The following is a 24,259-nucleotide window of genomic DNA, read 5'->3' as shown; positions in this document are numbered from 1 at the left end:
GCATATTCATAGACCCTTTCCGCATGCAGGATTTTTCCCCTGCTGGTGAAGATGGCCTGGCGCCCTTTTTGGGGCCGGCCTCTCTGCCGGTGCACGCTGTTTTGTGAGCTGGTTCAAGTGTGCTGGAAAGTGGGTCGCCACAGTTATAGAGTCATGGAACACTACGGCACAGAAACAGGCTCTTCAGTCCATCTAGTCTGTGCCATGCTATTTGCCTAGTCCCATCAATCTGCAGCCAGAACATAGCCTTCCATACCCTTCCACTTATCTATCCAAATTTCTCTTAAATGTTGAAATCGAACCCACACCTACACTTGCGCTGGCAGTGCAATCCACAGTCTGAGTGAAGAAGTCCCCCCCCCTCATGTTTCCCTTAAACATTTCACCTTTCACCCTTAACCCGTGACCTAATCTAGTCTCACCCAACCTCGGTGGAAAAAACCTGCATGCATGTATCCTATCTGTATTCCACATAATTTTGTATACCAAAATTTTGTCGACCAATTAGTGCAAAATAAAATGGATAATTAGCTAGTGTTCATGAATTGTTCCGAAAATCTGATGGAGAGGAAGAAGCTCCTTCGCTGTGGTTAGTAAATCATTTCAAAAATAAAAACTTAGGTTGCAGCTTTGTAATGCAAATTGTTATTCCACATTTTATGACATTTTGCTTAATTAATTGAACGCACTTTTAAAGAACCGATGAAATCTTATATCAAGATCAGGTTTATTATCACTGATTTGATGACGTGAAATTTCTTGGTTTACGGCAGCTGTACAGTGCAGTAATTTTTACTATAATTTACTGTTGGAAATCACTTTTTTTTAAATAATACTATTTATAAGATCTGTACTTTTTCACATTCACTGGCAGAAAGCAGCTAAACTAGATTTATCACCTTTCTCATTTTTAATTGGCGCAGTATTAGCACATTACTCTTGTGATGTAATTGTTTTAATTACGTAGCCTATTAATTCAATCCTATCTATGAAATTTTCTTTGTCTTATCTCTAAAAGTGAGGGATTTTCAGAAGCGCCTTCTTGGCTTCTTAGCTTCTTTATTCCTTTGTCTTACACCTCTTAGCATCATTCCTTAGCTCATTACTTAGTTTGCTTGATACTTTAAGATAAACTGAAATCTTAGAATTAAGACTACTCATCATATTTGACTCCTGGAAAACCCTCAGGATCAGAAGTTAAATGGAGATACAACATTACAAAAAAATTAGTGCAAAAAAAGAGAGAAATAGCTAACATTTATGGGTTCACAGACTGTTCTGGCATCTGATAACGGAGAGGTAAAAGCTGCTTCCAAGTCATTTGGAGTGTGGGTCTTCAGGCTCTTGTGCCATCTCCCCAATGGTGGTAATGAGAAGAGGGCATATCCTGGATAGTCAGGGTCTTCAGTCATCGATGCCATCTTCATGACCCGCTGCCTCTTGAAGGTGTCCACAATGGTAGGGAGAGTCATACCCAAGATGGAGCTGTAATACCTAATTTCTAATGTGTGTTATAAAGAGTCACATCAGATTTAATGTAAATGGATTTTTAAAAATAATTTAGAGGAATAAAGCGGTGATGATATTTTTGCAGTTATTTTGATATTAATAGCTACACTTAGCGTGAACAAGGTCTATGTTGCTGTAGCTCATTCAGTTTGTATAGCTCTTTTGACTGCATCAATTTGATTTTCAAATTCTGTTTAATGTTTTGGAAGGAGATGGAGTCATCTTTGTTCTGTTCTCAGCTTAACCATAAAGAGTGATCTGACCCAAGAGACCTCCAGCATTCAGTCACGCTTGACTTTCTCTGAGGCTTCCATTTATATAATGCTCCTTGTGACCTCTTGTGTCCCAAGTGCTCACTGCCAGCAGAGCGCTGCTAAAGGGTGATCACCTTTGTGACAGAGCAAACATATGAACTGAATGTACTGCAGCTTCTGATTTTGCTTGGGGCATAATTATTCAGGAATGCAGCACCACTTTGTATATTGAATCAGTATTGTGAAATTTTGGTTCTTTCTCTCCTTGACTATCTTGCTGTTATAAAGCTATTGAAAGGTTTCCCTAGTACATTACAGTGAACTCTTGGAAAGGAAAAGATTAGATTTATTTGTCACGTCTGCAATAAACTTGGCTTTAATCTCTTACTGATTACACAGGATGTGTCCCTTTGTCTACCGGTCAAAATGAACTATCCTCTGTCTCTGCCTTATGGAGTCAGAGTGTTGCCTAAAATTTAGTTTTATTTCTCACACGTATATTGAACCATTGAGGCATACGGTGAAATGTGTCATTGTGTCAGTGACCAACACAGTCTGAGGATATGCTAGGGGCTGCCCACAAGTGTCACCACACTTCAGGGGCCAAACCAGCATGCCCACAACTCACTAACCCTAACCCTTTTTGGGATGTGGGAGGAAACCAGGGCAACCAAAGGAAACTCCTGCAGACACAGTGTGAACATACAAACTCCTTACATTTTGGTGGGAATTGAAGCTGGCGATGTAAAGCGTTATGCTAACCACTATTGCCCTAACATGCTTGACCTTACAATATACCTCATCATGACCTTGCACCTTATTGTCTGCCTGCACTGCACTTTCTCTGTAACTGTTGCACTTTATTCTGCTCTCTGTTACCGTTCTCTCTTGTACTGCCTCAGTGTAACATTGTAATGAATAGATATGCATGGACAGTAAGCAAGATTTTCACTGTACACGTGAATAATAAACTATTTTGACAATTGGATAACTCTGGCTCCGGATTCCAAATTGGAGAGGATGGGGTGGCTGCTGGATTAGAAATGAGAAAGTTGTAAGTCTGGCAGATGCAGAAGTTAATAGCGGAGGTGATGTTTGAGGCTCTTTTAATACAGAAAGGATAGCTCAAAGACTGAGGGGTTTGGGACAGCTTATTTATTTATATATATTTTTTAAGTGATATTCAAGATTCAAAAAAAACCTTTATTGTCATTCTAACCGTACATCAGCTCTGCAGGGCAGAATGAGACAGCGTTTCCCAGGGGCAACGCAATCATAACATAACAAACGCAACATTAAATAATAAACATAATAAATAGTAAAACATAACAGCCACATGTCAGTTAAAATCAGTTATAAGTGTCTAGTGCAAGTTAAAAGTGTCCAAAGCAGAGTCAGATAGAGCAGCTATTTAGCAGTCTGACTGCCTGTGGGAGGAAGCTGTTTAGTAGCCTTGTGGTTTTAGTTTTGATGCTCCTGTAATGTTTGCCTGATGGCAGAAGAACAAACAGTTCATGGAGAGGGTGTGAGGGGTCTTTAATGATATGGTGTAGAAGAGGCCCTTCCAGCCCACTGAGCCATGCCGGCCAGCAACCCATAGCTTTCACCCTAGCCTCATCACAGGACAATTTACAATGACCAACTAATCTATTAACTGGTAAGTCTTTGGACTGTGGGAGGAAACTGGAGCACCCGGAGAAAGCCCGCGTAGACATGGGAAGAATATACAAACTTTCTTACAGAGGACACTGGAATTGAACTCTGGACTCCGTCTCTCCGAGCTGTAATAGCATTGAGCTAACCACTACACTACAGTGGCACCCTGTTAGTGAGTCAGAAAGAGGGAAAGTTGCATTGTGAATTTAAACAAAGTCTCCCCAGGTAAGGTGACTCATCCTCCCAAAGCAACACACACAGAATGCTGGAGGAACTCAAGTAGATCGATGGAGGGGAATGAGCTGTCAAGGCTTTGTGCTGGGACCCTTCATCAGGACTGGAAAGGAAGGAAGAAGAATCTGAAATAAGAAGGTGAGGGGGAAGAGGGAGGAGTACAGGCTGGCAAGTGGTAATTGAGACCAGGTGAGGGGGAAGGCGGGTGAAGTAAGCTGGCAAGTGATGGGTGAGAGAGGTAAAGGACTGAAGAAAAAGGAATTGAAAAAGAGAGAATAGGTGACCATGGAAGGAAGGGACAGTGAAGGAGATGGGTAGGTGGGAGAAGAGAGAAGTTAAGAGGAGAACCAATCTGGGAATGGAAAAAGAGTGAAAGGGAAGAAACTACCAAAGGTTAGAGAGATCGATGTGAGTTTAGAGGCTACCCAGACAAAATGCTGGAGGAACTCAACAGCTCTTGAGGCATCTATGGAGAGGATCTCCAGACTGCTGAGGTGGATGTCAATTGAAAGCTTCAAAAAAAAAGGGAATTGGTGTGTTAATGTAAGAGAAGGGTTATGGAATAAAGCCTGGTAGACTGAGATGAGATGCAGACCAGCAGCCGATCAAGTGGAATTGAGGAATGTTGCTGAGAATATGAATAGCCTCTTTTGTTCAATGCATCATTTTCTCTGCAAGTTGAATTTCAATAGGGGGTTACTGGTTCCTTTTCATGCAAAGGGATTTTTTTATTCAGTAAAACAGTGAGATTAGAAGCTGTAACTGAATAGACTTTGTCCATAGCACACTCTGGGAAATTTTCTACTTTTCACATTTCCATTCATTTCAGTGGGACCCACTGCAGCAGATACAAAACGCAGACCAGGTAGGGAACAAACGAGTTTGTAAAACAAAATCAAAGCGACTTTGAGTTTTAGCTCATTCAAGTGTTTGTGTAAACTCTCAGAAATCACTGCCTACCAAGTAAAACCTGGCTGCACCTTAAACTGATTGTGTGTGTGAAACTATTCCTCTCTGCGAATATATTTATAAGATTAAGATGTTCTGTGTGTGGTGCACCTGCCAATGGAGCCTTTAAATGAGCTGGTTAAATTTGCAGATTTCTGAATTCAGGGTACATCAGCATGTGCTTAAGTTAATGTAATTTAATTAATTAAGGGTACTGGTAATTCGGGGTACAAAAGCACAGTAATGAAATTAGTATCTAGGCGCATCTGACTGCTTATCTGGTGATGTGTTCAAATTCCTCCCAGAGCATCTGGGGACTTAAATTCACTTTAAGTTAGTCAGAAAGAACTAACTTGTGTATGTAATGGCAATAGAGCTATGGGACTGTTGTTAAAAACTAACCTAGTTTACTCATATACTGTACATGTAGCTCTGTGACTGTGTGGCTGACTTTTAAGTGATCTCTGAGCAAGCCATTCAGTTCAAGATTATTTGGGAATGAGCTGTAAAGAGACTTTGTCAGAGACATTAGTATCCTCTCAATGAATACAACACAGTAACAGGCCCTTCCGGCCCAGCGAACCCGTGCTGCCCAATTACACCCACGTGACCAATTAACCTACTAACCCGAACGTCTTCGGAATGTGGGAGGAATTGGAGCACCCAGAGGAAACCCGCACGGTCATGGGGAGAACTTACAAACGGGATTGAACCCGAGTTGCTGCCACTGTAAAGCAATGCGCTAATTGCTACGCTGCCTCATGAGAGTCACAAAAAAGGTATTTTTTCTGTAAAGCTGTTATTTTTACTTTGTATGAAGATTTTCTTCAATCTTTTTGAAACTAGAGGGAATCAGATTTCTAGACTGTGTAGGGTTTCGGCTCGAAATGCAACTGTTTATTCCCCTCCATCGATGCTGCCTAACCTGCTGAGTTCCTTCAGCATTGTGTGTGTGTTACTCAAGATTTCCAGCATTTGCAGAATCCAGATTATGAATTGCTCCTGATATTCCTGTTCAGTTTTGAGAGGGAAAGCGACCCATGCCATTGATGATGAATGTGTTAAAGTCATTGAGTGCTCAAAGACCAATTCAGTTTCCTTAAAAGTTCCAATATTCCAGAGCACTTAAAAATTTGAAAGCTGAAATTGGTGGATTTTTTTTTTTAAAACATACAATGCTGGAAACCCTCAGGTGGTCAGGCAGCATCTGTAGAGGGAGAAAAAGTTAGTGTTTCAGGTCGATAACCTTTCATCAAAACTGGAGGATGATAAAAAGGAATAAGCTTTTACGTGCAGGGAAAATGGGAGAAAGGAGTAGAGAATATTTTGTGTAATTCCTTGCCACAGGCGGCTGTGGAGGCCAGTTCATTGGGTATATTAAAAGAGGATATTGATAGGTTATTGATTAGTAAGGATGTCAAAGGTTACAAGGAGAAGGCAGGAGAATGGATTGAGAGGGAAAATAAATCGGTCATGATAGAATGGCAGAGCAGATTCAATGGGCCAAATGCCTAATTTTGCTCCTATGTCTTACAGACTGAAATTATTATACTAATATTATCAAGTGCCAAGCAGTTCATCCTGTGCCCAAGTCAGTAAGAGAATTGCAATACAATACTCATCTTTCATGTGTAAATGTACACCAGCAGCTCTCAATCACTACTGAAATATTTCAAAATGATCTGATCCAGGATTTTTAGTTGAAGTGCGGGCAAATGGGACTAAATGGGCAAAAGGGCCTATTACCTGTTTCAGTGCTGTATGACTCTATAATATTGAGTCTATATCACCAATATACGAGCTCATTTAATGATAATCTCACCTGTCAACACCTGTCTCTGTGACTTTACTTCAAATTTGAAAGTAATGTACAGTTTTAATTCTCTCTGTCCTCTTAAAGCTATTGTGGCGGCCTATGAGAACAGCTCTCAGCATGACCCCAACTCCAACAACGCCATGCTAGGAGTCCATGCTTCCGCCTCTGCCATAATCCAGTATGGCAAGATCGCCCGTAAGCAAGGCCTGGTGAACGTGGCCCTCGATATCCTCAGCCGCATCCATACCATTCCCACCGTGCCCATCGTGGACTGCTTCCAGAAGATCCGGCAACAAGTCAAATGCTATCTCCAGCAGGCGGGCGTCATGGGCAAGAATGAATGCATGCAGGTGGGCAATCATTGCTTATAATGGTATCTCGCCTCCACGTACATCTTCCTTCAGCAGGAGAGACCAACTAGCAGTCAAATGTTTCTGATATTTAATAATGAGTTCCTTCAGAATGACATTTATTATCACTGAACAGAGATGAGGAGGAATTTCTTGAGTCACTGGATGGTAAATCTGTGAAATTCATTGGCACAGACAGTCGTGGAGGCAAAGTCATTGGGTATTTGTGAAGTGGAAGGTGATAAGTTTTTGATTATTAAGGGTGTCAAAGGTTATGGGGAGAAGGCAGGAGAATGGGGTTGAGAAGAATAATGAATTAACCATGTTGGAATGGGGGAGCAGATTTGGTGGGCCGAATAGCCTAATTCTGTTCTTATGGTCTCAGCCGAAAACCGTGACAGTTTATTCCCCACTATAGATGCTGCCTGACCTGCTGGATTCCTCCAGCATTCTGTGTGTGTGTTGCTATGGATTTCCAGCATCTACAGAATCCCTCGTGTCTCTGTTCTCTGTGTGTTGGTAGTGACAAGACTCTCTTTCAGTTAGAAATGTGTCTGTTGGAAGTCAGGCAGACTCATCAGCAGGGTGTAGAGGGTAGGCTGAGGCTACCAAGTCATTGGGTATACTTAAAACCGAAGTTAATAAGTTCTCGATTAGTAAGGGCGTCAAAGGTTATGAGAAGAATGGGGTTGAGAGGGATAATAAATTAGCCATGATTGTGCGGCACAGCAGATTCGATGGGTTGATTTGTCTGATTCTTCTTCTGTTTCTTAAGGGCTTACATGTGAAGTTTGTTGTTTTGCAGCAGTAGTATGATGACAAAAACTCTTAATTACAAAGTCGATAAGTAGCACAAATAAAGGAATAACAAGATGGGGTTTGTGGACTCTAGAATTCTGGTAGTGGAGGGAAAGGAGCTGTTTCTGAATCATTGAGTGTGGGCCTTCAGGCTCCTGTATCATCTCCCTGATGATAATAACAAGAAGAGGGCATGTCCCAGATAGTGAGGGTCCTTAGTGATGTGTGCCGCTGCCTTGAGGCCCCACCTCTTAAAGTTGCCCGCGGTTGTGCGCCTGATGGAGCCAGCTGGGTCTACAGCCCTCTGCAGCTTCCTGCAATCCTGGGATGGTGGGCATTGGAGCTCCCATACCAGACTGTGAAGCAACCAGTCAGGATCTGTAGGGATTTGGGTGAGTCTTTCGTAATATGTGAGAATACAGACTGACTGGCAGTCTACCTCTCTGAGTTAAGGGTCCACTTTGGACTCCTTGACTTTTGTCTCTGGTGGACTCGTGACCCAACAGAGGGTCGTCCTGTCGTGACAATCATAGGTGAGAAGTGAAGAAAGGTTTTCAGTTGGGTCCTCAATTACAATAGTGTGTATTGGTAGATATGATTTGAAAGAAGTGGCCTCCATTAGTGTGTTTGGGTTTAACTTGAGGGAATTGGAAACATTTATAAACATTTGTATCAGAACACAGCAAAATCAATAATTGATGAGCATAGTTGATTTTATGGTTCGTTACAAATGGTCAGGTAAATCACTGCCTTCAGAATCTAGTTAAAATATGGCCACTAATTTAACTGCCCAGTTGGTCAGTGAGAATATTTGGTTTAGGACTTTACGAATAGGTCCATTCTGGGGTGGTAGTAGAGGCAGATACATAAGGGACACGCAAGAAACTCTTAGATAGGGACATGGATGATAGAAGGTATGTAGGAGAGAAGGATTAGATTGATCTTGGAATATATTAAAAGGTCGGCACTACATTGGGGACCAAAGGGTCAGTACTGTGCAGTAGTGTTCTGTGTTCAATATCAATAGTTCAGTGTTCAACTTTCTTCTCTGCAGGGTTTGGAAGTCATTGAATCGACAAACCTGAAGTACTTCACCAAGGAGATGACAGCAGAATTCTACGCTTTGAAGGGAATGTTTCTTGCTCAGATTAACAAGTATGTAAAAAATCTGCCACCACTTAATCTATGTTGTTAAAAGAAAGAATGCCATTGTTTGCAGTGTGTGCGTGTCTGTGTGCCTATGTATGTGCATGTGTGTATTTGTACATCTCTCTGTGTACTGGAGGGACGTAACTGTTCTTGAACTTGGTGGTATGGGACTGTGGATTTCTGTACCTCCTGCCTGATGGTCTGTGAGAAAATGGTGTGGCCTGGGCGGTGTGACTGTTGGCGATGGATGTTGCTTTCTTGAGGCAGTGCCTCAAGGTTACCATGAAGGTTCTTGTCTCACTCACTGTTTGACCTAACTTTGTGATTTGGAGAGAAATATTGGTGGGCCAGTGGTTTAAGGGACAGGATTTACTTGTATCCTTTTCAGTGGGGTGGCATGGTATCCTAGCAGGTAGCACAGCACTGTACAACACAGTCTGTAATATTGGGGTTTAATTCCTACTGCTGTTCACAATTTACATGATCTCCCAATGACCTTGTGAGTTACCTCCAGGTGTTCTGGTTTCCCCCTGCATTCCAAAAACATACATACCAGGGTTAGTGAATCGTGAACATGCTACTTTGACAACAGAAGCATGGCAAGACTTGTGGATTGTATGCTTTGATGTACCTGAGACAAATAAAGCTAATGTTTAAGCTTAGCTGGGGGACAAGGAAGTGCTTCATATCCTTCCATATTTGAATAAGAAGGGAATATGGGCTACCAACACTCTGATCCCTCTCCCCACTCCCCCACCTCCACCCAAGTGCTGATATTCCACCTTCAGTTAATGGAGCAAGTAAGTTTTGGGCTGCTTATCTAAGGAAGGATGTGCTGGCATTGGAGAGGGTTCAGAGGAGGATCACGAGAATTATTCTGGAAATGAAAGAGTTAACATAGAAGGAGCATTTGATAGCTCCTGGGGTTTAGAAGAATGAGGGGGTATCTCACTGAAACCTATCAAATATTGGAAGGCCTCAGCTGAGTGGATGTAGAAATGATGTTGCCTATAGTGGAGGAGACTAGGACTAGAGGGCACAGCCTCAGAATAGAAGGATATCCCTTTAGAATAGCCAGAGGGTGGTGAATCTGTGGAATTTGATGCCACAGACGTTGTTGTGGCCAGTTCATTGAGTGTATTTAAAGTGGAGGTTGATAGGTTCTTGATTAGTCAGGGTGCCAAAGGTTATGGGGAGAAGGCAGGAGAGTGGGGTGAGAGAGATAATAAATCAGCCATGGTGGAATGGTGGAACTGATGGGCTGAATGGTCTAATTCTACGCCTATGTCTTACGGTCTTAATGGAGTGCTGCCTCAGCAGGATAATTCAATGCAACCTTTCTTTCTCCACCCCCTCCTGTTCCCCAGTGTGAAGCCTTGCATCTGTAACTCTGCTTCATCTCTGCGCTCCAGCTGGGAGCTGACAATACTCACCCAACTGAAGCGAGTGCACTTTGATGACCAGCTCAATTTCCTTGCCTTGCCTCGGAGTTGAGCTGTCAAGTGTATGATGTTCCAAGCCTGCAATGTACATCCCTGCTTTTCTCTGCCCTGTATGTGTGGATAATTATACATTGTCAAGGAGAATTCACAATGTGCCCCTGCTTTTTATTGACACTTCACTTCTTGTGTTTCTCTCCTGCACACATCTCCTTCCACCCCTTTAGACTGCATAATTCTTTGAGTAAACACATTTACTTTTAATTTTGGCAATCTAAAGGCAGTCTTTAACCACTACACAAGACGGTCAGTGCTAGAAATCTGAAGCAGTGATGTTAAGACAGTAATGCGCTGCCTGCGGTGGTGGTAGAGGCAGAAATATTAGGGATCTTTAAGAGATGTTTAGATAGGCACGTGAAGGTGAGGAAAATGGAAGGATATGGACATTGTGTGGGCAGTAGAAATTAGTTAGCTATTTGATTACTAATTTAATTGATTCTGTACAAAATTGTGGGTTGAAAAGCCTGTCGCTGTGCTGTACTGTTCTTTGTTCTACGACATTGAATCGGGAAATCACACTGGCTATCATTCAACTAGATTATGGCTTAAGCCAGAGATTGTTGGATGTTTTCATCGGATAACCCAGTAAATATCATCACACTACACAGCAAGGGAACAGGCCTTTGAGTTCCCCACAGGTCCATTTTAATTCTTTTTCCTCTCATCTTAGACCTGTACCTCTAATTTTAGACTCCCTGACATAGGGGATAAAGCTCCACTCAGGTGCCTTTTAAATCTTTTTCGTCTCATGTGAACCCTATGTCCTCTGGTTTTAGATTCTCTGGCCTGGAGGGGAAGAGTTAACAACTTCTGTATCTTACCTGCCCCTTCCCCAGCTACGTGAGGAGAGTTAAAAGTCAAGGATTTTTCATTCTAGTTCTGATTTGGGATGGAGCTGAAATGTTATTCCTCTTTCTCTGCTGCCTCACCTGCTGAGCCTCACTGGCATGTTACTGTTTAAACTTGCCTTTGTGCAAGATAAACACTTGGGAAATTTTTCAGTCTACAGTGCAGCATGCTCACAAACCACATTGCTCAGCAGCCACATTCAGCGGTTCACGGTCCTCAGCTTCATGCCGTATCGTTTTCCCCCTTCCTTGCCCATTTAGATATTTCTGGTCTCATCTGCCCCTCTTCCCCACTCCCTGCCTCATGCACTCAAGCTGGCTTCAAACTGTGATCAGAATCAGGTTTACTGTCACTGACATATGGCATGAAACTTGTTTTGTGGCAGCAGTACAGTGCAAGACATAAAATAATTACATAGTGTACAATAAGAAATATTTTAAAAAGTGAAAAATTCAAAGTAAATTTATTATCAAATTACAAATACTATCTCGAGATTCATTTTCTTGTGGGCATTCACAGTAGATAGAAACACAATAGAATCAGTGAAAATTGCACACAGAGATGAATAAACAATCAATGTGCGAAATAAGACAAACTGCAAGTGCAAAAAGAAATAAAGATAAATATGTTATAAGTAATATTGAGAATATGAGCTATAGAGGTGAGTGATAAGTAGTGCAAAAATAGAGCAACAATAAAGAGTTAGTGTTCATGGACCATTCAGAAATCTGATGGTGGAGGAGAAGAAGCTGCTCCTATAACTTCGAGTGTACATCTTCAGCTCCTGTACCTCCTCTCTGATTGTAGTAGTGAGAAGAGGGCACATCCTGGTGGTGGGGGTCCTTAATGATGGGTGATGCCTTCTTGAGGTATCGCCATTTGAAGATGTCCTGGATGTTGGGGAGGCTGGTCCCCATGATGGAGTGGCTGGGTCTACAACCCTCTGCAGCTTTATCCAGTCCTGTGCAGCGGCCTGTCCATACCAACAGTATGCTCAGGTCCTTGAACTCCTTCTATGGTATACAATCACTAGGGAGCACGATTCATCTGTCAGTCTTCTGGATACCCCATGCCCTTGCTTTGAAATGGTGATTTGAAGCGGGAGTCTTGTAAAGTTGGGGCCTATTTTTGTGGCTGTTTTCTGTGGTGGTGAATGTCCGCGATGCTGCATTACTAAATATTCAACCACCCTCACACAAGAGGTAGGCATCAGTACAATATGTACCTCATCTGTTGTCAAAGGCAAAAGCACTAAATATTAATTAAAGACACAAGATTGTTCAGATCCTGAAACTCTTGAGCAACACACACACAAAACACTGGAGGAACTCAGCAGGTCAGGCAGCATCTATAGAGGAGAACACACTGTTTTTCACTCCATCTCAGTACATATGACAATAACACTAGAAGCAATTGTATTGTAATATCTCAAAGGCATATGTAATGGTTAAAACAACTGTGGTACAGGAAACAGTCAGATCCTTGAACTCCTTCTGTTCCATGAGCTTCTGGTAGATTTGCAACTGAACTTAATATCCCTGGCATTTCCTCACATCCTGACTCATCCCAGGATCGCAATCTATAAAACAGTCATTATGGAGAACCTTCACATGTTTGCACCACATGCAGCCCATTCTGCCCAATAGTGTTCCTACTGTCTCCCCTCAGCCTCCTTTGTGGATGATATCCAACCTCTCCCCATAATAAAGTCCTCCAATCCAGTCAACATCCCTGTGAATCTTCTCTGCACACTCTGAAACTGTTACACTCTCCCAAATTAGAAGGTTCGGGTACAGGCCGAATAGAGGTGGTGCGGTCCAGGCCCCACAGTGATCAAAGTGACTGAACCCAGTGTTTGGATGACGATTTAGGTGCCGGGCCAGATTGAAAAGTTCAGGGTATCGAGGCCCGAGGCAAGGGACAGACCAGTTCAGTTTGCTGCTTCATGATGTTTACTCTGTTCTGTACTGAACTAAGGGTCTGTGGACAGACTCTTTGTGGACACTATTTGCTTGCTTTTATTGTTTGCATGATTTGTTTTTTTTCACTCTGCACATTGGGTGTTTGACGTTTTTTTTAATGGGCTCTTTTGGGTTTCTTTGTTTTGTGGCTGCCCATAGGGAGACAAATCTCAAGGTTGTATGATAGATATCTAATGTGCACAAGTTGGAGCTCACGGTTTTCACCGTCGATCCTCCCTCGATCTCCCCAGCCTTCATCGGATCATGACCCCGCTCCAGGTCAAGAACTATGACCTCTTCTCTCCAGTGTCTTCTCCCTTCATCTCCCACCAAGCCAAAGACCCAGCTCACACCGGTGTCAGACGCACAACATGAAAACACACTCCCTTCATTGGATGGCTCACATTCCAAAGCACCCGTTATCTCTAACCATAACCCAAATGCAGCTTCTACAGAAAGACAGTTACGTTAGCAGTGAAACCTTTCCCAGGGTGTTACATATACATACTTTGATAATAAACGTACTCGAACTTTGAAGGGTCTTGGTTAAAACGTTGACTATTTGTTCATTTCCATGGATGCAGCCTGATCTGCTGAATTACTCTAATGTTTTGTATGTGTTGCTCTGGATTTCCAGCATCTGCAGAATCTCTAATGTGCAGATTCTCCCTTTTGCATTAGCAACCAGAATTGCATACATTATTCCAAGTCCTTTGAAAAAGTAGCTAATCTGGCCCTTTGTGCTTTCTCAAGAGCTATCGACAAGTGCATGTAGAATTTAGATCAGCTCAATGGTCAACTTTGTCTACCAGATAAATTGGTGTGTTGGTCAGGGTGCAACATGTAACAAAAAAGCATTTAACAATTATTAAGAATTATATAAAGTTAGAGATTAAAGTATGGATATGGAATAAACGTGCATGACTACATAGATACCAGCATGTATTTAAAATGTAAACAACATTATGAAAAGTGTTTACTGTACTGTGTAGTGATGTGGGTAATACATAGAGAGGGTTGGGGAGGTAATTAGAATGGTTGATCAGACTAACTGCCTGGGGGGAAAAATCTTTTAAGATGGCGTGAAGTTTTTGTTTTAATAGCCCTATAGTGCTTACCGGAAGGGAGCTTTTGCAAAAAGGCAATTTGCAGGGTGGGTAGTGTCCACAATGATTTTTTCTTGCTCGCTTTTTTGTCTTGGACACATACAAGTCCTGCAGTGATGGTCAACTGCAGCCAATTACCTTTTCTGCTGACCTGACAGTTTGCTGTAGTTTTCATTTTTATTGCCAGATGTTTAGTGAGTAAACGTTGACTAAGAGCCTCAGTTCATCTCAGCAGCAGTGCCATGGGCTTGGAATTCCATCCTTGGATTTTGCCTGTGCTTATTTTCGCTTTTGCTCTGTTCACACAGGTCTGAGGAAGCAAATAAAGCGTTTTCCGCAGCCGTTCAGATGCACGATGTGCTGGTAAAAGCCTGGGCAATGTGGGGTGACTACCTGGAGAACATCTTTGTCAAAGAAAGGCAGCTTCACCTTGGTGTGTCGGCCATCACCTGCTACCTGCATGCCTGCCGACACCAGAATGAGAGCAAATCGAGGAAGTACCTAGCTAAGGTGAGGACAACATCCACTGAAATCCTGGAGAACAGGCTATAAACCAAACTCACATAAACCAGTGAGTAAGATCATACATTGAACATAGAACACCTCCGCACATCATAGGCCTTGCAGCCCGCAATGTTGTGCCGATATTTTAATGTTCTCTAAGATCAATCTAACCCTTCTCTCCCACATAGCATTCCATTTTTCTATCATCCATTTGCCTATTCACAAGTTTCTTTAGATGTCCCTAATGTATCTGCCTCTACCACCACCCTAGGCAGCACATTTCACATACCCAACACTCTGTTTAAAAAAAAAAGCAGCTTACTTCTGACATCCCTCCCCTTATACTTTCCTCTAATCACTTTAAAAATTATGCTTCCCGGTATTACCTGTTTCTGCCCTGAGGGAAAAGGTTCTCTGGCTGTCCACTTGATGTATGTCATTTACAATCTCCTACATTTGTATCAAGTTGCCTCTCATCCTCCTTTGCTCTAAAGAGAAAATCCCTAGCTCACTCAGCCTTTCCTCATAATACGTACTCTCCATTTCAGGCATATCCTAGTTCTCATCTTTGCATCCACTCCAAAGTTTCTATAATGAGGCGACCAGAATTAAATACAATATTCAATAAAGCCATCCCCACCATTGAGCACATCTATACGGAATATTGTTGCAGGAAAGCAGCATCCGTCATCAGGGACCTACACCACCTAGGTCATTCTTTCTTCGCACTACTACCATCAGGAAAAAGGTACAGGAGCCTCAGGATTCCCTCCACCAGGTTCAGGAACCAACCCCTCAGGAATTACCCCTCAACCATCAGGCTCTTGAACCAAAGAGGATAACTTCACTCCACTGAACTGTTCCCTCAACCTATGATCTCATTTTTAATGACTCTTCATCTCATGTTTTTGATATATAGATAGATAGATATACTTTATTAATCCCGAGGGAAATTGGTTTCGTTACAGCTGCACCAACCAAGAATAGAGCGTAAATATAGCAATACAAAAACCACAAACGATCAAACAACAAGATGCAAACTATTATTGCTTATTTATCTATTGTTATTATCTTTTTGTATTTGCACAGTTTGTGGTGGTTTGCACACTGGTTGTCTGCCCCATTGGTGGGGTCTTTCACTCATTCTATTATGTTTATTGGATTTACTGAGTAGACCTACAAGAAAATGAATCTGAGGGTTGTATATGGTGACCTGTGTACTTTGATAACAAATTTATTCCAAGTGTGGTGTAACCAGGATTTTATAGAGCTGCAACTTTACCACTTGACTCTTGAGCTCAATCTCCTGGCTAATTAAGACTGATAGTTCATGCGCCTTCATAAGCACCCTATCAACTTGCACAGCAGTCTTGGGATAGAGTAGGCAGATGTACAGATTAAATTGGCATCATGAATGGCATAGACGTGATGGACCAAAGGGTCTGAATTACATTCCATAATGGCAATCCACATGTTTTCTATCCTTACCTAAAAATCAACCTTGAATAAATTCATTGGTTGAGTATCCACTCCTTCGTGGCACAGGGAATTAAAGGTTCTCTGCCTTCAAGAAATTTCTCCTCCTCATCGTACTTTTTTCCTGAGACCACATCCTAAGTTCTGTACTCTCCAACAAAGAGAAGCTACAGCCACCCTCCTACTCCATTCCAGAATTGTATTTATTTTTGGTATGTGAAGATCAACACCCGAGAAAGTCAAAGTCTATTGAAGGTGGTGGATACAGTCCAGTTGAGCACAGGCAAAGCTCTCCCGATCATTGAATACATTTACAAGGAGCACTACCATGAGAAAGCAACGTCCATCATCAAAGGCCCCCACCACCCATTCCATGCCCCCTTCTCACTAGTACCTTGGGCAGGAAGTAAAGGTGCTTTAGGTCCCAGACCACTAGGAACCATTATTACCCTCATGCTCCTAACTGGTATGGATAACCTCAACTCTGAACTGATTCTACAACCTACAGACTCAAATTAAAGGATTCTTTACAACTCATGTTCTCAGTATTATTCTTTTTATTTACATAATTTGTCTTATTTTGCACAATGGTTGTTTATAGTTTTTTTCGTAAATTCTATTGTATTTCTTTATTATCCTGTGAAAGCCCCCAAGAAAATGAATCTCGAGATGGTACATGGTAACATATAAGTACTTGGATAATAAATTATACTTTGGCTTTGAAGATGCTCCTGATTTGCTTCTAAGTCTTCAGTTCTTTTATGCCCTCATTTCCCAGGTCCTTTGGCTCCTGAGTTTTGACGATGAGAAGAACACGCTGGCAGACGCTGTGGACAAGTACTGCATTGGCGTGCCTCCTGTTCAGTGGCTTGCTTGGATTCCTCAGCTCCTGACTTGCCTGGTTGGCTCAGAGGGCAAACTTCTCCTCAACCTCATCAGCCAAGTATGTCCAGGTTCAGTTTCCACACACACACACACACACACACACACACACACACACACACACACACACACACAGACCCTAGGGTGAAATGAAATTCCTTGCTAGCATGAGACTCACAGAATAAGGATCACACATGGTCATGGTAAATACAGCAATAAACGCAGCAACGAGGACAAAACAGCAGAATGGTGCAAAGTATAACAGACCAAACTGAATTAGTGTAAAAAGACATGCTCAATGTTTTAGGAGCAGCTTCTTCCCCTCTGCATCAGATTTCTGAATGGACAATGAAGCTATGTACACTACCTCAGTTTTTTTTTTTGTTTTTGCACTACTGATTTAATATATATATCTTATTGTAATTTATAGCTTTTTATTATGTATTGTAATTTTCTGCTTCCGCAAAACGCTGTATTTCACAACATACACTAGTGATATTAAACCTGATTCTGATTCTGAATTTGGTTCTTATTCTGAGTATCCTAGAGTATTTTGTGAAAAGTTCCACAATGTCGCCTCAAAAAGTGTCTTGAACACATGTTTCAGAAGAGGTGTGAAGGACAGAGTTGTTATGAGGGAAAGAGGGACGCGAGTCAGAGGGAGAGACGTCAGTGGGAGGAGAGGGGTTATTGGGGGGAGGATGTCATGGAGGAGGGGCATCATAACAGAGGAAGAATGTCAGTCGAGGAAGAGGTGGGTGGAGGGATGAAAATAGGGAGGAAGGGAATGTCAGCTGAGGGAGCAGGACTGGTAATGAGAGAATGAGGAATGTCAGGGGACAGCTTCTTACTCTCTGCCATTAGAGTTCTGAATGGACAATGAACCCAGGTGCACTATCTCACTTTGTTTTTCTTTTTTGCTTTCTTTTTACACTACTTATCTAAATATATATATTAATCTAAATATATTAAATATATATAATAATTTTTTGTTATGTATTGCTGCCGCAAAACATCAAAACTCGCGATATATACCAGTGATATTAAACCTGATTCTGATTTTCAACTGATGGGCTCCAGCATCACCCACAGTGATGACTGGCTTTGTGACTGTCGACTCATTTGTGTGAACTTCAGTTCTGAATGTTATTTGTTTACTTTTACTGTTTGCACAATTTGTTTTTCTTTTCTGCGCATTGAGTGTTTGACTCTCTTTTTTTTAATGGGCTCTCTTGGGTTTTGTTTTGTGGCTGCCAGTTAGACAAATCTCAAGGTTGTATATCGTATACATACCTTGTTAATAAATGTAGTTTGAATTTAGAAGTGCTAAACTGACTTCAATAGGGCATAATAGTGTCAATGCACGCAGTCTTTTTTCCCCCCAGCAAAAGGAAACGAAGTACTGGAGGTGATGCTTTTACGGTGAGAGGGGAAAAATGTAAAAGTCACTTGAGGGGTAACTTCTTTGTGGAGAAGGTGGAGAGTAATGGAACTGAGAAAGTGGTTGAAGTAGGTCCAATATGTTCAAGGGACACTTGAATAACTTTATGGATAGGAAAGGGTTAGAGGAGTAATGGGGCGAATGTGGGTAAGTGGAACAAGCAGATCAGCACTTTGGTCAGCATAGGTTTAAGGTGAGAGGAGAGAAATTTAATCAGAATATGAGGAGCAACTCTTTCATCCAAAGGTTGGGTAAGTATATGGGAAAAACGGTCAAAGGAAGTTACATTGTGGATAGGAAAGGGATGCTGTCATGGTCCTGACTGAACAGTGGCAGGCATCCAGATTTTGGTGATCCAATTCCCCCGAGTATGGTTAGCTACCATTCCTCCTTTAAGACTAAGGCTGCCAATTACTGTCTGCCGTATTCAATCATGGAAAGTCTGTACTCAGCCTCGGGCTGAGCATTCTGTGCTCAATTGTAGGAGTTCTATTTCTCGTATTACTGTTTGTGATTTGCCTTTGGATTTCGTTTGCTTTTGTCTTGTTTATTTCAATTCTAAGTCTGAGTGAATTCTAGACCTACTCTGCATTTGGGTTCACCTCTGTCCATAGCTATTTCATTACAGATACAGACCAATTGTGATCAGTTAGGACTACCTTCGATGTGGTATTGTGGTTAGCATTGACCAGTTGGGCCAAAGGGCCTGCTTCAGTGCTGTGTGACTGTCCGTGATACTTCCCTGTCCAGTAGGTCCACTTTACAGTCACCAGTTAACCTACCAACCTGCACATGGGAGGGAAAACCACAGGGTCGCAGAGAGAGCATGCAAGCTCCGCATGGACAGCTCCTGTGGTCAGGATTGAAGCTGGTTTTGTTGGAGCTGCGTGAGGCAACAGTTCTGTCTGTTGTGCCGCTCAGCTGCCCAATGAGAGAGCACTTTACACACAGGCTGATGGAACCCCAGAACTTGTTCTCATATCTTTTCACAACTGAGATCATTGATTCTGATTGGCCTCCGTAGTTATACAGATGAGTTGTGATTTTAGAGCATAAGAATTAGGCCATTCAGCCCGTCTAATCCGCTCCACTGAGTTATTCCTCTCAACCCCTTTCTCCTGCCTTCTCCCCATAACCTTCGACACCCTTACTAATCAAATACCTATCAACTTCAGCTTTAAATATATCTAATGACTTGGCCTCCACAGCTGTCAGTGGTGACGAATTCCACAGATTCACCACACTCTGGCTGAATAAGTTCCTCCTCATCTCTAAACTAAATAACAATAATAATAATACTTTAATGATCCCGAGTAGGAAATTCTTTAGTTACAGCAGCAATATTTAAAAACACACTTTTAACTAATAATAAATACAGAATAATGATAATGTAAAATTAGTAATAATAATAGTTAGATAGAGCTCTTAAAGATAGCGGAGTGGAGGGATATGGGGAGAAGGCAGGAAAAGGGTACTGATTGTGGATGATCAGCCACGATCACAGTGAATGGTGGTGCTGGCTCGAAGGGCTGAATGGCCTACTCCTGCACCTATTGTCTATTGTCTATAATATAATAGTAGTATAGCAATGTGCAATAATGTACAAGATAATAAATCAGAGACTCTTGAACTATGATGTGTGTTCACGCACAGAGATGAACTATTGTATATGACATTCTCCTTTCTTAGATAAGGAGCCCAAACAGCTCACAATACAAGTGTGGTCTGACCGGTGATGCCTTATAGAGCCTCAGCATTACATACCTGCTTTAATATTCTAACTTTTCGTTGAATGACTGAGCAAGAGCAAGAAGCTGAGTAGTTACTTCCTCTAGCAGATGTGTCTATTCATTGTCACTGTTCTTGGTAACAGGACGAGAGATATAATTCAGGAAAATTATCAGCACAATTCAGCACTTCATTAGTAACTGCAAACTCTTAAGTTACTGCCAGTATTTACAATCAGTGGCCACTTTATTAGATACACCTATGTACCTGCTAGTCAGCCAATCATGTGGCAGCAACTCTGCATAAAAGCATGCAAACACGGTCAAGAGGTTCAGTTGTTCAGACCACACATGAGAAATGTGATCCAGAAGTGACTTTGACTGTAGAATGTTTGTTGGTGCTGGACGAGAAGGTTTGAGTATCTCAAAAACAGCTAATCTCCTAGACTTTTCACATATAACAGTCTTATAGAGTTTATAGAGAATGGTGTGATAAACTTAAAAAAAAATCCAGTGAGCGGCAGTTCTATGGGTGAAAACACCTTGTTAATGAGAGAGTTCAGAGAAGAATGGCCAGACTAGTTTGAGCTGACAGGAAGGTGACAGTAACTCAAATATCTACATGTTACAACTGTGTTGTGCAGAAGAGCATCTCTGAACACACAACACGTCGAACCTCGAAGTGGATGGGCTACAGCAGCAGAAGACCACAAACATGCACTCAGTGACCACTTTATTAGGTACGGGAGGCTCGAGAAGGCGGCATCTATCATTAACGACCCTCATCACCCAGGAGGGGCTCTCTTCTCATTGCTACCATCAAGGAGGACGTACCTGAAGACACAAAATCAACGTTACAGGAACAGCTCCATCAGATGTCCAAATGGACAATGAGCCCATGAATTCTACCCCACCCTTTTTTTTGCATTCTTTTTGCACTACTTAATTTAATTTATATATATCTCTTGTAATTTATAGAATTTTTTATTATTATGTATTGTGGTGGACTGCTGCTGCGTAACAACAAATTTCACGACATAGGCCAGTGATACTAAAGCTGATTCTGATACCTTTGTACATTAAGTGGCTATTTTGCACCATTATTGCTATTAACAGTGCACAAGATTCTCCTGTAATAGGCAAAACCAGAGTGTAGTGTTGAGTCCTTTGGGAATTGTGGCTTAATATAAGGACTGGTTGATGTCATTATGCTTTTCTCTTTTTTCCTCATTATCTGCATGAGTGCAGCTATTTGGCACGTAGTAAATAGTGCTGAAATTTGATGGCTGGATTTCACCAATTAATGCTGACACAACATTACTCAGTCTCAGTTATTTTTGTAATGTTATTATCGAAGGCATGAATTTAACTCAAAAGATACAGACTAATGGGATGCAGTCTATTGAAGTTGATGGGCGATGGAACATCAAATTTCAGCAACAGTACAGTAATTTGCGAATGGTGTTTGGAGAGAAATGTGATTTCATGTGACCGCCCAACCATCCCGATTTAATACAGTGCAATAGCTCTTCAAATATCTACAGTGTTCTCCCTTGCATTCCAGCTCTTGGATAGTCATTTCCACCCAGGGCCAGAATCAGGTTTATTATCATGCTGTGGAATTTGTTGTGCAAGACATAAGAACAAACAAAAGTTACAATTTAAAAAAAAAAATAAGTCCGTAAGACATGGGAGCAGAATTAGGCCATTGGCCCATGGGGTCTGCTCCACCACTTAATCATGGCTGATTTATGTTCCTCTCTCAACCCCATTCTCCTGCCTTCTCCCTGTAACCTTTCAGTATTTGATGGGTTTCAATGGGATCCCCCATTCTTCTATGAAGTGCAAACGAAGAATAGCGAGGTAGTGTTGATAGATTCATGGATCGTTCAGAAATCTGATGGAGGAGAACGAGAAGGATGCTGGATAACTGGTACAGAGGTATCAGGATCAGGTTTTTTATCAATGACATATGCTGTGAAATGTATTCTTTTGCAACAGCAGTACAGTGCAATACTATAAAAATTATAATAAGTTACAATAAGGAATATACACTATACATAAGTAATGCAAAAAAAGAGCAAAATAGTGACGTAGTGTTCATTGTTCATGGCCCATTCAAAACTCTGTTGGCAAAGGGGAGGAAGCTGTTCACAAAACATTGAGTGTAAGTTTACCTCCTCCCTGTTGACAGCAATGAGAAGAGGGCATTCCCTGGGTGATGAGAGTCATTAATAATGGATGCCACTACCTCTTGTAGATGTCCTCAATGGTGCACATAATCTTGAGGCGCACCTACGAGGGGTGATTGATAAGTTCATGGCCTAAGGTAGAAGTAGTCAATTTTAGAAAACCTAGCACATTTATTTTTCCTACATTTACACACTTAGTCCAGCAGTCGTGGAGCATATGTATCCCTCCTTGTCGAAGTCGGCGTCTTAGACCTCCAGAAAGTGGTCCACAGCAGGGGTGATTGATAAGTTCGTGGCCTAAAGTAGAAGGAGATGAGTTATTAACTTCAAACTTTCTGCATTTTCACTCGAACAGTTGAACTGCACGTGCATGTAACGAGAGCTATATAACTCCTCTCTTTCTACCTTAGGCCATGAACTTATCAATTACCCCTGCAGTGGACCACCTGGAGGTCCAAGATGCTCTCGTTACATGCACGTGCAGTTCAACTCTTTGAGTGATCATGCAGAAAGTTTGAAGTTAATAACCCATCTCCTTCTAACTTAGGCCATGAACTTATCAATCACCCCTGCTGTGGACCACTTCTACAAAGAAGGGATCTGTATGCTCCACGACCGCTGGACTAAGTGTGTACATGTAGTGTGCTAGGTTTTCTAAAATTGACTCCTTCTACCTTAGGCCACGGACTTATCAATCACCCCTTCGTATGTTGATCTTCAGCGAAGAGTGAATGTAGTGGGCCAAGTGGCTTATTTCCTCGCAGTCTAAATCTGTCAGACTGCAGCTGCATTATCATATCCTATGAATCTCCATAATAACAGCAAATGAAGCAGAAGGACTCCGGACTCATCAGTAATCCCGTTCAACTTGCTTCTTTACTATTACACATTTTGTAAAATGCTGTAGTTGAGTGGAACTTGTCTCTGAATTTCTATGACCTATTTCAAGATTCAAGATTGTTTAAAATCATGTCCGGTACACGAGTGTAAAGGGGAACAAAATAATTGTTCATCTGTATCTGATGCAGTGCAAAAAAAACACATTAAGATAAAGCACACAGAAATAAAAAAGCACCATAAATACATAAGATAGCTTATATACATAGATTGTATATCCATAATGTGACACTAGGCACAGGAGTATCTGTACATAGGGTGACTGACAAGAAATGATAAATAGTCGGTGGGGTAGTTAGTGGGTAGAGGTGCTGATCAGCCTTACTGCTTGAGGAAGGTAACTGGTTTTGAATCTGGTGTCCAGTTGAGATTGCAAGCACGTTCATGGTTCTGTCATGGATATTTCCTGCAGGTTGGAAGAGTCTTTCCCCAAGCTGTCTACTTTCCAATCAGGACGCTATACTTGACCTTGAAGATTGAACAGCGAGAACGCTACAAAAGTGGTAAGGCTTTGCCTGAGTGCGCTGTCTTTATCTCCTTCCCAGCATTCAGGAGCTAGTCCGCCTGCAGCATTTGGGCATTTGAAGTAGGGGTTCTCCCCTGCCCCCCCCCCACCTTCAGCCTGCATTGCTCTTGAGCAGGGAAGAAGAGCGAGTGAAGGTGCTTGCCACAAGTGTTCCCCTGTATCTACTTTCAGCCACTGATTTCAAACAATACTCCTTGCCTTTTAGGGTCTTTCAATTCAGGATTGTTTAATATCATTTCCACTACATAAGTGTAAAGGAGCCACAAAATAATTATTACTCCAACTGCAATGTAGCACAAAAATCACAGTAAGATAAGGAACACAATAATAGTAAAATAACACAATAAATAAGTACATAAGATAGCTTATATACTATACATACTGCAGGTGGCAATCTGTGGATTACGCCCCGTGTTACGTGCTAGTCTGGGCAGGATAATGGCTTGAGTGGCTGAGGAGTATCAGTGGATGCTGTTTGCTTGGAT

The 24,259-nt window shown here is 41.8% G+C and overlaps 1 protein-coding gene across 5 annotated transcripts in view; it reads left to right on the top strand.

The window, feature by feature from the left end:
- Window positions 1-24,259, top strand: part of trrap (transformation/transcription domain-associated protein) — a 315,964-nt gene that overhangs the window by 239,096 nt on the left and 52,609 nt on the right. For 3 of the 5 annotated variants that reach the window (XM_072269108.1, XM_072269106.1, XM_072269107.1), the window contains exons 59-64: window positions 4,483-4,518; window positions 6,502-6,767; window positions 8,620-8,720; window positions 14,438-14,639; window positions 16,888-17,052; window positions 23,661-23,751. In XM_072269108.1, the coding sequence (XP_072125209.1) occupies window positions 4,483-4,518; window positions 6,502-6,767; window positions 8,620-8,720; window positions 14,438-14,639; window positions 16,888-17,052; window positions 23,661-23,751 (861 nt within the window). The remainder of the gene's footprint in view (window positions 1-4,482; window positions 4,519-6,501; window positions 6,768-8,619; window positions 8,721-14,437; window positions 14,640-16,887; window positions 17,053-23,660; window positions 23,752-24,259) is intronic. The other 2 variants (XM_072269109.1, XM_072269110.1) reach the window with 2 other exon arrangements.

The sequence above is a fragment of the Mobula birostris genome, chromosome 9 (assembly GCF_030028105.1).
Source record: "Mobula birostris isolate sMobBir1 chromosome 9, sMobBir1.hap1, whole genome shotgun sequence".
Taxonomy (NCBI): Eukaryota; Metazoa; Chordata; class Chondrichthyes; order Myliobatiformes; family Myliobatidae; genus Mobula; species Mobula birostris.
The sequence above is the reverse complement of the archived record's forward strand: the minus strand, read 5'-3'. Positions and strand labels throughout refer to the sequence as shown.